The sequence below is a fragment of the Cyprinodon tularosa genome, unplaced genomic scaffold (assembly GCF_016077235.1).
Source record: "Cyprinodon tularosa strain WSP-4 unplaced genomic scaffold, ASM1607723v1 ctg8, whole genome shotgun sequence".
Lineage (NCBI taxonomy): Eukaryota > Metazoa > Chordata > Actinopteri > Cyprinodontiformes > Cyprinodontidae > Cyprinodon > Cyprinodon tularosa.
Window position 1 is genome coordinate 1,457,877 of NW_024039562.1, and position 13,668 is coordinate 1,471,544.

Sequence of the window (13,668 nt, forward strand, 5' to 3'; positions counted from 1 at the left end):
TGCTTATAGATGCATTGCCGCTGAACTACTGAGGTGTCAGCGTGCTCATCAAACCATCTTCTGGTCATAAAAGGTCAAATACATTTTTCTTTAAGAGTAAAATTAGGACAAGCAAGTGAAATACTCAAAAAATGTCATATGTGAGACCAGATTTTAACTCTTTAGTGTATATACAAACATCATGTTTGTTCAGTAGCATTGCCCAAAAAAACATAAGGTAGGAACATTGAGGTTTGGATTTTTGGAGCGATGAATGGATTAATATTCTCCTTGTTCCTTAGAAGATCAAAACGCTAGAAGGTGCTACTACAGTCGTCAGTATTTCAAAGTTTATTTAAAAGAATAGGCTAAATTTACACCTTAGAAGAAGAGGTGACATATTACACCTTAAAGAAGATGTCTACTTTTTCAAGTATGAACAACCACACACTATGTCACATTTATAAAATCATCACATGATCTCATTCCGCTGTAAGTTTGCATCACACAGTTTATTGTCAATGCTCTGTGTGTATTTCATTTAAATAGCTCCATAATATATTTATGTATTATAACATTAACTTGTTTAATGTCCATTTTCCCTGTCTTATTAAAAAGCCAGATGACGATTGCCTCTTTGTGTGTAAAATTACTACATGCATGTATGTTCAGGGGTCATTCCATCAGAGGCTGTGTTTTTGTTAAAATAGAAACTCTCTCACACAACAGCATTGAGATCACACAACCAGAACAGAGGATCAGAGGTCAAACTGGGCCGGCTGACCCGTTCCTCCTCTTCCAGGCCTTTCCTCACCTCCTTTTTTACTGCCTCAAAGCGTCTCAATGAAACAACACACCACCCCTCCCTCTTACATGCACCAATGTGATATACAGTACAGCCTCCAACCACAGCATATAAAACTGCATCCTCTATCCATTCGCCATAACTCGCTCAGTATTCCTCGCAACACATATAAAGTACAGCTGAACACACACACATCTTTTATTCTTGGTCGCTTTCCTTCTTTTTTCACATTCAGCTCTGACATAGCTTACAGCGTCCCTCACATTGACAAAGAGAACCACCATCACTACATATTTGTCTCTCCTTTTTAAAAAGGGGGTTTTATTTAGTATAAATTTTGAAGCCAAGGGTGCCCGGCTACCATGGCAACCAAATTAAACGGAGGATCTCTTCAGAAAGCAGAAATCTAAATTATTCGGACTCTTTTATGAAGGGGAAAATGAAAATTCTTTCCACTGTACAGAGACCGCTTCACTGTAAAAACAGAAGAAAAGAAGTGAGAAGGGGAAGAAAAGATGAAGAACATGTCATTGTTTTTGGGGATCTGACCATGTAGTTCAAAGGCATATCTCCCGCTATTGAAATTCATAGGTTGTCTCCTGACACTGAGCATATTGTGCATAAAGGAATGATGTAACCACAGTGTCTCTCCAACAGCAGATAAACCTATTGCAATTTGAAAGATGCAGCATTGTGCATGTCTTTAAATCCTCAACGAAAACCAAACCAGGCGCTGGGATGATGAAACCCACAGGATGGAGGCTTGGGATTAGCTGCAACTTGTTTCTAGTGCTGTAAATGATTTCATCCAACCGAGCACGACAATGTTTAACAAAAACGCCATCAGCATTGGCCAGTCAGAGCTCACATGTGAGTGGGGATATTGGGGTACATTCTGATTAAGCATTGTGAAAGCCTGTTTGGGGTTGGATGGATCCCAACTTTTCATATGAGGGTATCCATGCCTAGATGCACCTCAGCATATTTGAATAATTTTATACAGTACATATACTTCTGTAATTCTTTAAAAATGAATATAAAATTCTTTCTCTACATGTAGAATAGTATATTCAGGCTTTTTTTGTCATTTGGATGACGATTTTAGTAAAAAGAATGTTTTAAGACAATAACAACCATTTCACAAATTTAATTAAGCTTTAATTTAATTTCCCTTTGGTGTTAATACCTTTTTTTTATTGAATTGAATTAAAGTTTTGAATTCAGTCATATTTCATGCTGTAAATCTCAACCAAACTCTTGAAAAGATATTGTTTCTGCAAAACTTTTTTCCTTCCACTTAACTTTCTTTTAATATCTCTGTTTACAGCACCTTGTGAAACATCAACTCCTGTTGCCATGTAATGAATATGTATGAGTTTGACATTTTTTAATTAAGTAAAGTTATATATATTTAAGGAGATGCCCCTGTATATGAAGGACCAACTCTGCCATATTTAAAAATAAATACAGAAATAAATAAATGCTCAATAAATGTATAAGCATACAATTAATTGCCAACAAAAAAGTGAGACATAAATGTATATAACTGTTAATTAGCTTCTTTATTTATTTGCCTTTGTAATATTTACCTTATTTATTTTTCTGTCCTTTATAATCTTCAACTTTATTTTTTAATTACTTATATTTTTAAGTATTTATTTATATGCATGTTATTATATTTTTGTCTGTTTTATTCTTCCTTTGTATTTTTTTACCTTAGTTATTTCTTCGCCGCTGTTTATTTCTCTCTGCCTTTTTACATTTCTCTCTGCCCTTTTTACATTTCTCTATGCATTTCTATCTCATTATGCAAATGAGGAGGGGGGGTGTCCTAGAGAGTCAACTTCTGCTCATTGGATGGCTTGGCGGCCCATCTTCTTAACTCACAGAGCTCAGAGTACTAAGTTAAATGTTCTCTTTTCTGTTGTTCAATAAAAGTACGTTTTAAGATAATTTGAGGCGAGAACCTTATACTTTTAAGCATCACCATATGGCCCATTCACAGATTTAATGCGTAATTTAAAAGAAAATGTGACGAACTTGAGAGGACCGTGGCAACCAGCGGAGCTCCGAAGCTGACGGCAGCCAGGTCTATAGCCAGGCTATGATGGCGATTTTTTGTTGTATTTGGCAAAGTTTGGCAAAGTCCCTACTCAAGTTCTAATGACTTCAGACTCGACATCAGACTCTCCTCCTGTAGATTCGACCGATGTAGTAAAATGCTAACCAACATGCTTCACACACGGCTATGCCGAGAGAGGGCCGCTGCAGATGGGCTGTGGTTAGACCTGGCTGCCGTCAGCTTCGGAGCTCCGCTGGTGCCGCTGTCCTCTCAAGTTCGTCACATTTTCTTTTAAATTACGCATTAAATCTGTGAATGGGCCATATGGTGATGCTTAAAAGTATAAGGTTCTCGCCTCAAATGATCTTAAAACGTACTTTTATTGAACAACAGCAACGGAAAAGAGAACATTTAACTTAGTACTCTGAGCTCTGTGAGTTAAGAAGATGGACAGCCAAGCCAACCAATGAGCAGAAGTTGACTCTCTAGGACACACCCCCTCCTCATTTGCATAATGAGATAGAAATGCATACAGAAATGTAAAAAGGGCATAGAGAAATGTAAAAAGGGCAGAGAGAAATAAACAGCGGCGAAGAAATAACTAAGGTAAAAAAATACAAAGGAAGAATAAAACAGACAAAAATATAATAACATGCACATAAATAAATACTTAAAAATATAAGTAATTAAAAAATAAAGTTGAAGATTATAAAGGACAGAAAAATAAATAAGGTAAATATTACAAAGGCAAATAAATAAAGAAGCTAATTAACAGTTATATACATTTATGTCTCACTTTTTTGTTGGCAATTAATTGTATGCTTATACATTTATTGAGCATTTATTTATTTCTGTATTTATTTTTAAATATGGCAGAGTTGGTCCTTCATACTATGAAGGATTTATTTCTGTATTTATTTTTAAATATGGCAGAGTTGGTCCTTCATACCTGTATTCTTAAACAGTAATCTTAAAAGAAAACGTTGCTTGCAGACTACTTCAAGTCATTCATGAACGTGTAAAACATGTCCAGATTTATAGACGTCTTCTATCACAAGTTTTAATGATGTGACCGTTTTTCCTGAATAAGTCTACAGTGAGCATATCTTGTGATTGATCTATTGTTACTGTATAACTGTGAGGAGGGCAGACATGTTCCATCTGTGGATGTATGTTTCCAGAAGATGCTGGAAAAAGTGGTCAGAGGTCATTCAGTGGTCCGATAAATAGATGAGTGGAGGGACACATGGGGGTCAGAGATGACGCTCTTTTCTCTGCCTCCTTCGCATTTTCTCCCTCCAATTGTCTGTCTCCCTTTGCTCTGTGTGTATGTGTGTGAATTGTTGTTGTTGGCCAACAGCAGATCTATGTTATTGATTGACTCCTGTGGCTGCTGGGCTGCCCACTGAAGGAGGGGGCAGAGCTCTAATGAATTCCTGCACCTTGTGCCCCCTGCGCCAACCCCTACACCCCCTTCTTAATTAACTTTGTGGGTATTTTGTGTGTTTGTGTGGGAGTGAGTGCAGGTGAGGTGGGGGTGCTTGTGTGTGTGGATGCATGGAAGTATGTTTTTTGTGCGTCCTCCCCTGCTCCACTCCCCCGCTTTCTGCTCTCCCCTCCATCGGCCCCCTGTTTTTTTCTTTTCCTTCAGTACTATATCTTTTTCTATCATCCAACGAGTCTGATAGTTCAATGTGAATTCAGTAAATTTACATGGATGTCATTCTTTTTTGATACAGCTCATCTCCTTCTGGTAGCCGTATCTGATTTAGATCTCTAGATTGCTCAGATCTATGCAGATATGAAGGTGCATACAGAAAGGATTTCCATCCTCAGATCTGATCGGAGTGTCATATCTATACCCAACCTGAAAAATGACAGATTGCATGTGTTTGTGTGTCTGAAGGTCTTAGACCCATCGGTATTCCAGACGTGCAGGCAAACTACCATTTTTGTCACCTTGAACCCCTTGATTTCTCCTGCAATGGGAAGCAGCTCTGAGCTGCACAACAGGCACTTTCTCTCAGTTCAGTGTAATTGTAAATACCAGTTTAATTTTATTTCCTGTCTATTTCCGTTGATCTCTCCTTTATTAAAATGGTGTTTCTCTATACATTTTGTTTGTTCCTGTTTTGCTTTAAATATCAGCATTCTTTTATGCAATGAACACAATTATTTTATTTGATCTGAAGGTGTTGCATGTGATAGACCAAAAAACAAGTCATACATGCTTATAAAGTTGCGCAAAAAAAAAAAAAAAAATCACACAGGTGTTCAACTTTTCCACAAAAAGGAATGTAAAGCAGTGTGTTGAATCTGTATTCACTGCCCCAAAGTCAGTACTTTGTGGATCCATATTTGCTACCATTGTAGCCCCAAGTCTTTTGGGTGTATTTCTCTACCAGCTTTATTCTGGATCAAGAGACTGAAGTGTTTTGCAAAAAGTCAGACTGAAAGGAGAGCATCTGTGAACATCAACTCTAAAGGGTTCCACATTTTTTGAGCTGGATTAAGGCCTGAATTCCAAGTGGCCCATTGTAATTCATCAATAAAACCATTGCTTGTAGCTCTAGTTGTATTTTTACGACCGTTTTCCTGAACAGTGAGTGTGTTTGCAGCTTCTAGCAGGTTTTCTTCCAGCACTTTCTTGTATCTACCTCCATCCATTTTTGTATCAATTCTAGCCAGCTTCACTGACTTAAAGAAAATTATCCCAATAACATGATGATGTCATACTTTTACAGCAGTGATGGTTTGTTACTGTAATGTGAATTGTGATTTTCACACAGCATACAATGTTGTGCATGTAAATAAAGTTTGGTTTTTGATGCTGAGAGCACCTTCCACATGTTCGCTCTGCCCTGTGTAGCTAACCCTACTTCTTATGAATGGAGGAGCGCAGGCCGTTGATGATACAACCGTGTCTTTTCTGGCAATCATTTTAACCTAAAAACTAACAATATAAATTAGATTTGAGCAGATTTTTTTGGAGCCAAGCTTCAAATCATTAGTTGAAGGTCTATGAGGCTTTTTTGGCATATCGGACCTCAATTGGCTCCTCCATAAAGGTAAATAGTATGGCTGGATCCTTTGACCAACATCTTAATTGGAACCGGATATTACTTTTGGCAGCATGGGCAAAAAGTGGCAGCGGAACAAACATAATTTGAAACCCAAGAAACCAGATCGGGGAAGTTTGAAGGCATAGCCTTCATGTGGACAGGCTAAACCGCTTAAATGGCAACAAACTGGCAGGTTTGCGTGTGTGAGCCAGTGTAGGATTCACCTCTACATCTGCTAACTAAAACAGCAGCAATATCTGCTGTTTTTGTTAGACAGAAGAAAAAACTCTATTTGCGCAAGTTGTACACTACGAAAATGAATATGTTGAATGGAAACACTGCAATTCAGAAAAAAACTTTTGGTTTTTGATAAAAAAATATTTTTTTTAATTTAAATTAGGATTTTATTTGGTTATATTGAAATTCTTGTATTTTGCACAAATGAAATGGAAACACCTTTTTCACATCACACGAGTCCTGTGATATGGACCTTACTGCGGAAGAAGAAGAAGTAGACTGGAAGTAGTTGGAGGATGATGGCGCCCATTAGAGCAGTGTTTGAAACATGCCATTAAATGGCATTTGCCATTTAATGGAAATACCACAATTGTGAAAATGTGCATGTTTTTTTATTTAGCAGTATATCGACATAACTTTGTAATAGAAACACAGCTAATCGCAAACTTTTAAGTTAAGGTTCAGTTTCAGCAGATATTAATTTATTTGGATTCGCTTCTTCTCCCTTTCCTTCGTCGTTCTTCTCTAATCTTCCTTTTTTTTATGTAGCGGTGTTGCTGCGTCACTCACTGGAGTGGCAGAAGTATAACAATGTTTATTATAGTTTTTCTAAGCTTTGTGTGGTTTCATATTCTCGGTGAAACTTTTCTCTGTTGTTCCCTTCTGCAGCTTCATAGCCTTATAGTTGTCCTGAAAGCATTACCCACCTGTGATGTGGACCTTTGCAGTTCCTTCAGAATAACTAAAGGAGTTTTTTTCCCCAACATGTGAGTTTAGGGAAGCAGCCACATATTAGGATGTTCGTTTTGTTATAGTCAGTTTATTACTGGGTTCTGGAAGAAATTACTTAAATTGGATTTTATGTGGAGCAGTGAAGTAAATTGGGCTGAATAAAAGGCACACCACACTTTGATTTTTCGTAGTGCTTAGGTAGAAGGACACCTGGCTTACCTGTTTATTGGAGGTTTTACCTGTCATCTAAAAGACTGATCAGAGTTGAAAAAGTTTGCAGTTGTTTCGTTTGAAAGCAGCTCATCAATACATTAGCAAGGCGCTGTTATGAGAATGTCTTAAACCTTCTGCAGAGAACAGTCACATATCATTATGCACAACCTTCCACCCCCCCTTTAAGGCAAATCTACATTAGCGCTCAGATGTCTGTGTTTGCTTTAGATGAACACAATCTTTTCCTTCACAATCTCGAAGCCGGTGATGTGCCTCTTTGTTTTTTTTTCCCCTAAAAGAAAGCAACCTTGCATCAGGGAAATGTCAATTAGGAGACGTTAAAAGTATTTTAGTGTGTAAAATCTTGTGTGCGTGTTTGTCGAACTGTCGTTAGCCATGTGGTCTGACAGTTTTGTAGATCCACAGTGAAACGGCTGTCAGCATCTCCCTGCTTTCAGTGACTCTGATGGCTACATGGGCACATGCAGACGCAACAGACACACTACGCCTGTGTCTGCCTGTTCTCTCTTTCTCTTCCACCGTCTCTTTATGATCTCCTGGTTTTTATTGTCGACAGGTAATGATGTGGTATGTTAGGGAGTCAAGCAGTAAGGGAAATGAATTAGAGCTGTGGTACTCGCTGCTAAAACCTCTGCGTATAAATGTTGAATTTTCGGGTTTGAATTTTTGCACAGCTGTTTCAGTCATCAGGTCAAAACCTTGAAACTGCCGAAGTGACAACTTTATTGTAGTTTTTATGAGCTTTATTAATCCTCTGACAGGATTTTCACCCAGTGAAGAACCACGTAATCCCTCAAAATTAATTATCCCTTTTCTGTGGGAGACATCAAACATTATTACGTTTCTTTTTCAGACGAATTCAAAAGTAATTGAGTCAGATCTGCATACTCATCCTTTGTTACCTTTGTGTTATTTTCTGTTCAGGGGCAGACGTGACCGAACCGAACAGCTCAGACAGCCGTGGCGAACGCCTCGATTTTTTCCTTAAGCAGGAAGAGGCTCTTACAACAGAGCCGGGCTTCCTGGGCGCCAACGAATCGGAGGAGGCCAGCGGAGGAGCGGGAGGCGGAGGCATCTCGTCCGTAGCCAATCTGAAGGCAGCGCTCATGAGTAAGAACAGCCTGCTGTCGTTGCGGGCTGAGATGATGGGAGATGATAACCCCTTGCTGTATGAGTACCTGCCCAAAGGAGGACACTCCCTGTCCTGTAAGTATCTATTTACAGGAACTTTACTCACACTGCTTGTTACACCCAACTGAGCCACACCAGTTTACATGTTTCCTTCAAAGCGATGGACAGCGCCTTTTATAAGCATTCATATCACTAGAACTTTACTTAGTCTTTTTAATGTCTCATGTGAATGTTTTATGTGACACACCAACACGAGGTAGCACATCCTATGAGACATTGAAGATAAGGGATAAAGAATATACTGAAAAGTGTTGCATGCATATGTACTGATCCTCCTTTATTTTGATACTCAGTAAAATTCTGTGCAACAATTGGTTTCTAAAAATCTGTGGTTCTGTGAAGGCCTCAAAATGTTTGATATAGAACATTAGAGAGCAAGGAGGACAAGCCTGTGTACGCTAAACCCATTTTTACCACAGTGGTGGCAGCATCATGCTATGGGAGACCTTTCCTCTGGGACAGGAAAGGACAGATTGAGATTTGGAGCTGTAACTTTAGCAAAATATAATGCTATATGCATATATAATGACTCAGGATGCTTATGTACAAACACAATACTTTGCAGGGTTTTATTAAGAAAAATGAACATCATGTTTATTTTGTTTTTATTCATCCACTTTAAGAAATGTGAAACTTATAAAGCACTGTATCTAAATAATGTCTTTAACAGCTATAAATGTCCTTCAGTCAGTTGACTGGGTTAAATCTCAATGTTTTTGTTTTGTGACATGACTGCTGAGCAGTGACTAAGTGAGAGAACATTTTGCAAAGCTCTCTCTTGCAGAGAGAATGTTTTACTTTCTTCTCAAGCAGTTTTTTGTTGGCTCTCAGTGATTGTGCCACTGAACTTCAGAGAGACCAAATAAACCAAGATAATAGCCTCTCAAATAGTCATTAGCTCATATTGTTCCACATTAAACTTGCATATTACCACAAAATCTTACGTTTTAATTAACAAATGTGCCAAGATGCCCATATTTCAACCACTTTAGATCTGATGTTCACCCAATTCATTTATAACCCATTTGTAGATATAACATTTGCACAATTTGTACGGATATCTTTATCTTGTCTTTCTTTTTATTTAAGACCATATCTTTGCACTTACTACTATTTCTATTGGAATGCCTGTGTATAAAGTTGTGCATGGTGCAGGAAATGTTGATATCTGGTTTGCTCCCATTACTAATCAGCATTCTGGTGAGGTAGTGTGATGGTGAGACAACCTCTAGAATTCAGGAGTGGTTGTGTGCTTAATGCCATTGAGCAGTTATGGGATCAGAGCGTGTTGTTAATCCCACAGTGACCAATGCGACCATGTTGGCTAACTTGTGACAAATGCTGGTTGAAGGATGGGACACCATTACCCAGCTTGTGACAACCCTGAGGAGATGTCAAGCTGTTGGGGCTTTGATCACTTCTCACATACATCAACAAAACTCAGGCATGTCTACTCTATATGTTATTGTAAGTTACCAATACATATATCCTGTTTCTTCAAACTTTCAATCATTTCACCAATAGATGACTCTGAAGCTGATTGTTATGGAAAAAAGGTTATAACTGTTTTTTTTTCTGTACTGAATGGTTTCCGTGATTATTATGATACATCTTCAAATTTTAAGTCAAATTTAGAAGATATTTTTATGCAAAATTAAAGAAAGTGTGTAAGGAAATGGTGTTGGCCTTGTGGTTAGAGCAATGCACTTGTGCTCTGAGAAGGTTGGAAGTACCTGGTTTTGATCCCCACAGCCTGCACTATGGGTCCCTGAGCAAAGAGCCTTAACCCCAAACTGCTCCCTGGGCGCCACACAGTGGCAGCCCTATACTCCCCAAGGGGATGGGTGAAATGTTGAGGTACATTTCTCCAGTGTGCGATAAGTAACGTTCAATTATTATTTAAAAAATATATATTAATATTATAATTACTATATTGACAAAAACTAATGAGTTTTATTTAAAAAATGTCAAAACACTGAATTTTTATATATATTTATATATAAATCTCAACTGCCCTGCTGTTCCAATGTCCTGATAGCTGATTGCAAACTCTACTCCTTTGTGAGAAAAATAGTCAAACTCGGTATTCCACAAATTGTAGTTTGTCAAATGCCTAAAATATTTTTTGTTTGTTTGTTTTTCTGGTATACAGGATACCAAATTAAAAAGCCAAATAACCGGCTTTCTTTCTTAATTTCTTTCTTAATAATCAATGTCCCCACCATTTAAAGTGAAATCAAAAAGCTGTTGCAAAAAGTGGGAAAAGATTGACCAAACTTGATTGGTTTATTTATGTTTACGCTATATTTGTTATAGCTGTTGATCTGCTTATTTCCCCAAACTATAACTGACTAAACCATATATTTATCATGTTTATTACACAGGAATAACCTGCAGATTAAGTGTTTAATTTGTCTATAAGAGAATTTCTTCTTTCCAATGTTTTTCTTTGCTACTTATTGAGCGCTTCTTTATTTAATAGGTTTAGTTGAAAGGAAACAAGCACAATAGCATAGACAGCTGAATGAAACTACATGCCTGTATGATGGTGCTTATAGGTTAAATATAATTGTTAACTAGGCCTATTAACTTTTTACCTTCACTTTTTATCTTTTCAATGAGCTTTTTCCCTTTTTTTCTTGACTTGTTAACATTTTTTTTCATTCAATTCATTCATTCATTTTTTTTTCAATATATCATTCAAGGGCTCATCTAATTGGTCAAATGATCAAATAAGATGTACAGCCATGTAGCAGTATCTGTGCTGAATGGTTGGATATAGATCTTGTGCTTCTAGACCTCACTGAGGGATGGAGGGACACCATTTGTAAGGGGTATGCAAGGGAACAAAAACGGTTACTTACCCTATAAAGGGTTAAAACATGATATTGACAACATTTGCAAAATCATAGATATTAAGCAAAAACAGATAAAAACATAACATTTTTTGATATAGCCAGAGTTTAGTATGTTTCTTAAACATGCTGAGGTTGGTCACAGGTTTTAAACTGACAGAGAATGAGCTCCATGAGAGACTACTTTGAGCATCAGAAGCTCTGCAGGAGGAGACCTTACAGTTAGTGCGTACATGTTAGATCTGCTGTCACCATTGGGCACCTGTATACAACTGCTTAACGGTTTGCATACATACATAAATCCATTAAACTTTAAAAAATACATTTGTGAAAAATTGTGATTTATTATGTTAGAAAATATCCAAAAAAAATCCAAAACAGGAATATAGAAATTATGAATTTTGTTTGGTTCTGGGTTAGACCACACAGTAGAAATCAATGAAGTCAGTTTAAAGTCCCCCATAAGGATAGCGGAACATAACGTGTGTGTGTGTGTGTGGTACTGTGAGCACATATTCGCTGGAGCCCAGGTCCGCGTGGGCACATTTTGCGAGCTCAACTTCAGGATTTGTTTCTTTCACGGTTACTGCCGTGTAATTGGATCTTTTGTCCTCTGAGTTCTGCCTGTTTTCTGTAAGCGTAAGAAAAGCAGAGAAAGGGTACAACTCCAAGCCCAGTTGCGTCTACTGAGCTGAACCCCACTCACTTACAGTATAAAAGATCAGGCCAAGCCTGAATAGGCCAAATACACACACCTATAATCGCGCACGCTCGCATGCTTGTGTCACTTGGCATCCCCTCTATTGTGCAAGTGTTAAGTGTGTGGGATTAAGATGTTTGGCTCAGAGAAGAGAATCAGATGCTGTCACAGCACAGAAAGCCTCAGAAAATACAGCCAGAGGTTTTTGGATTATGCTTTTGGATTTTGCAGCTACAATCAGCCTTGACTATCTGAATAAAAGATTTGGAGAATTCTAAGAATGTTGCTCATTTGTTCCCTGCATGGGAAAGTTTTCTGAATGAGCCCTATATCTGTATTTCTGTTGTCACCAAAGAAACCTCAGGGAGGGTTTTTTTTGGTTAGCCAAACACTATTTTGTATTCGCTACACAATAGGGGTTGGGGAAATGGGCTTGCTGAGATGGCCAGCAGCCTCCCCTCCCACCCCAGGTCTGTCCCTGTGTCTAAATGAGGACAGAGGATAAACAAACACTGTACCTCAGATTACTGGGCGGAGGAGAAGTCTGCCTGCTTTGACAGATCACTGCTCCTACTGTCACTCCCTCCCTCCCTCTTTCTAACCATCCAGCTCCAGTCCCCCCTTCTACTGTCAGTTTTCTATCGTCCTTTTCTTCACTCCTGGGTGTAACAGCCCTGATGTACATTTATCCCTCCCCTTCTGTTTCCCTCCTTCTTTCTCCTTCACCCCACCTTAACACTCGTTCCTCACCCTTTCCTTCCCGCTCTGGATTTCCTCTTTTTGTTTCTCTTACTTCTGGCCCTCATTTGACTTTATCTGGGGAGCATCAAACCGTGTTGCTTTAAATCATGGGAAGATATTGATCTGGGCAGAGTGGAGGTAGAGCAAGGTCACCTGCCCCAATTTAAGAGAGACTTGAATTTTTTGCAAAAGGCTTTGATACAGAGCTTTTCTTGCTCTCATTGTTCCATAAAATCAGCTTTTCGTGTGGGATCCATACACCTAGTCTGACAAAAACAGTTTGTGTTGTTCTGTTTAATTCTTTCTAATCTGTACCAGCTGACGACTTGTTTACATTACATGGGATTCCAACATAAAGCCCTTTGTGTTTGCTTTCTTTGCATGGGACATGGACTAGATCCTCCTTACATGTCTAATGCCAAAAATACAGTAGAACCGGACTGCCTGTCAATCAGTCTCTAAAATCCAATTAGGGTCATTGGGATTAAGCCCCTCTACCCTACTATGTGTCAGGGAGTCGGTGTCTAACAATGGATCGTGTCGGACCATCCTAGTGCACCTGTCCACGCTGCCACTGTGTACAGGCTGCAAAGAACATCCAATTAACTGCACAGATCATACTGACAATATTGAACTTTTCTAAAGTGTCATCTCTCATCACCACACATCAACTTCTCTTTTTAAATGGACTCAGCATGCACAATATTTGCATGTAAAACTGGTACCTTTACAAAAATTATCTGGGTGTATTTCAGTGGCAAATTTTTTTAGTTTGACATACCAAGATACATTTATCAAGTCTCTTTTTAAACTCTAGAGGACAGAAAGAGCAGCAGCTTTCATATTTTAGATATCAATAGGAAGAATTGGATTCAGAAAAGTTTTGGGGTTTCTTTTAAGTAACCTGCTGTGTTCTTTTCTTCAAACTTTTGAAAGTTCCTGGACTTACTTGAAGTTATTGGATGTCAGAATTTGTGATAATAATTACCTAAATCTGCTGCTGAAATTTGAACTCCAAGTTGCTAAATCGATTTTTATCAGACCGCAATCAGTTGCACTCATAGAGCTGC

At 38.3% G+C, this 13,668-nt stretch overlaps 1 protein-coding gene across 3 annotated transcripts in view; it reads left to right on the forward strand.

The window, feature by feature from the left end:
• zbtb46 (zinc finger and BTB domain containing 46) overlaps positions 1–13,668 on the forward strand; it is a 93,152-nt gene that overhangs the window by 60,560 nt on the left and 18,924 nt on the right. For all 3 annotated transcript variants that reach the window (XM_038271388.1, XM_038271390.1, XM_038271389.1), the window contains exon 4: positions 8,036–8,317. In XM_038271388.1, coding sequence (XP_038127316.1) covers positions 8,036–8,317 — 282 coding nt within the window. The remainder of the gene's footprint in view (positions 1–8,035; positions 8,318–13,668) is intronic.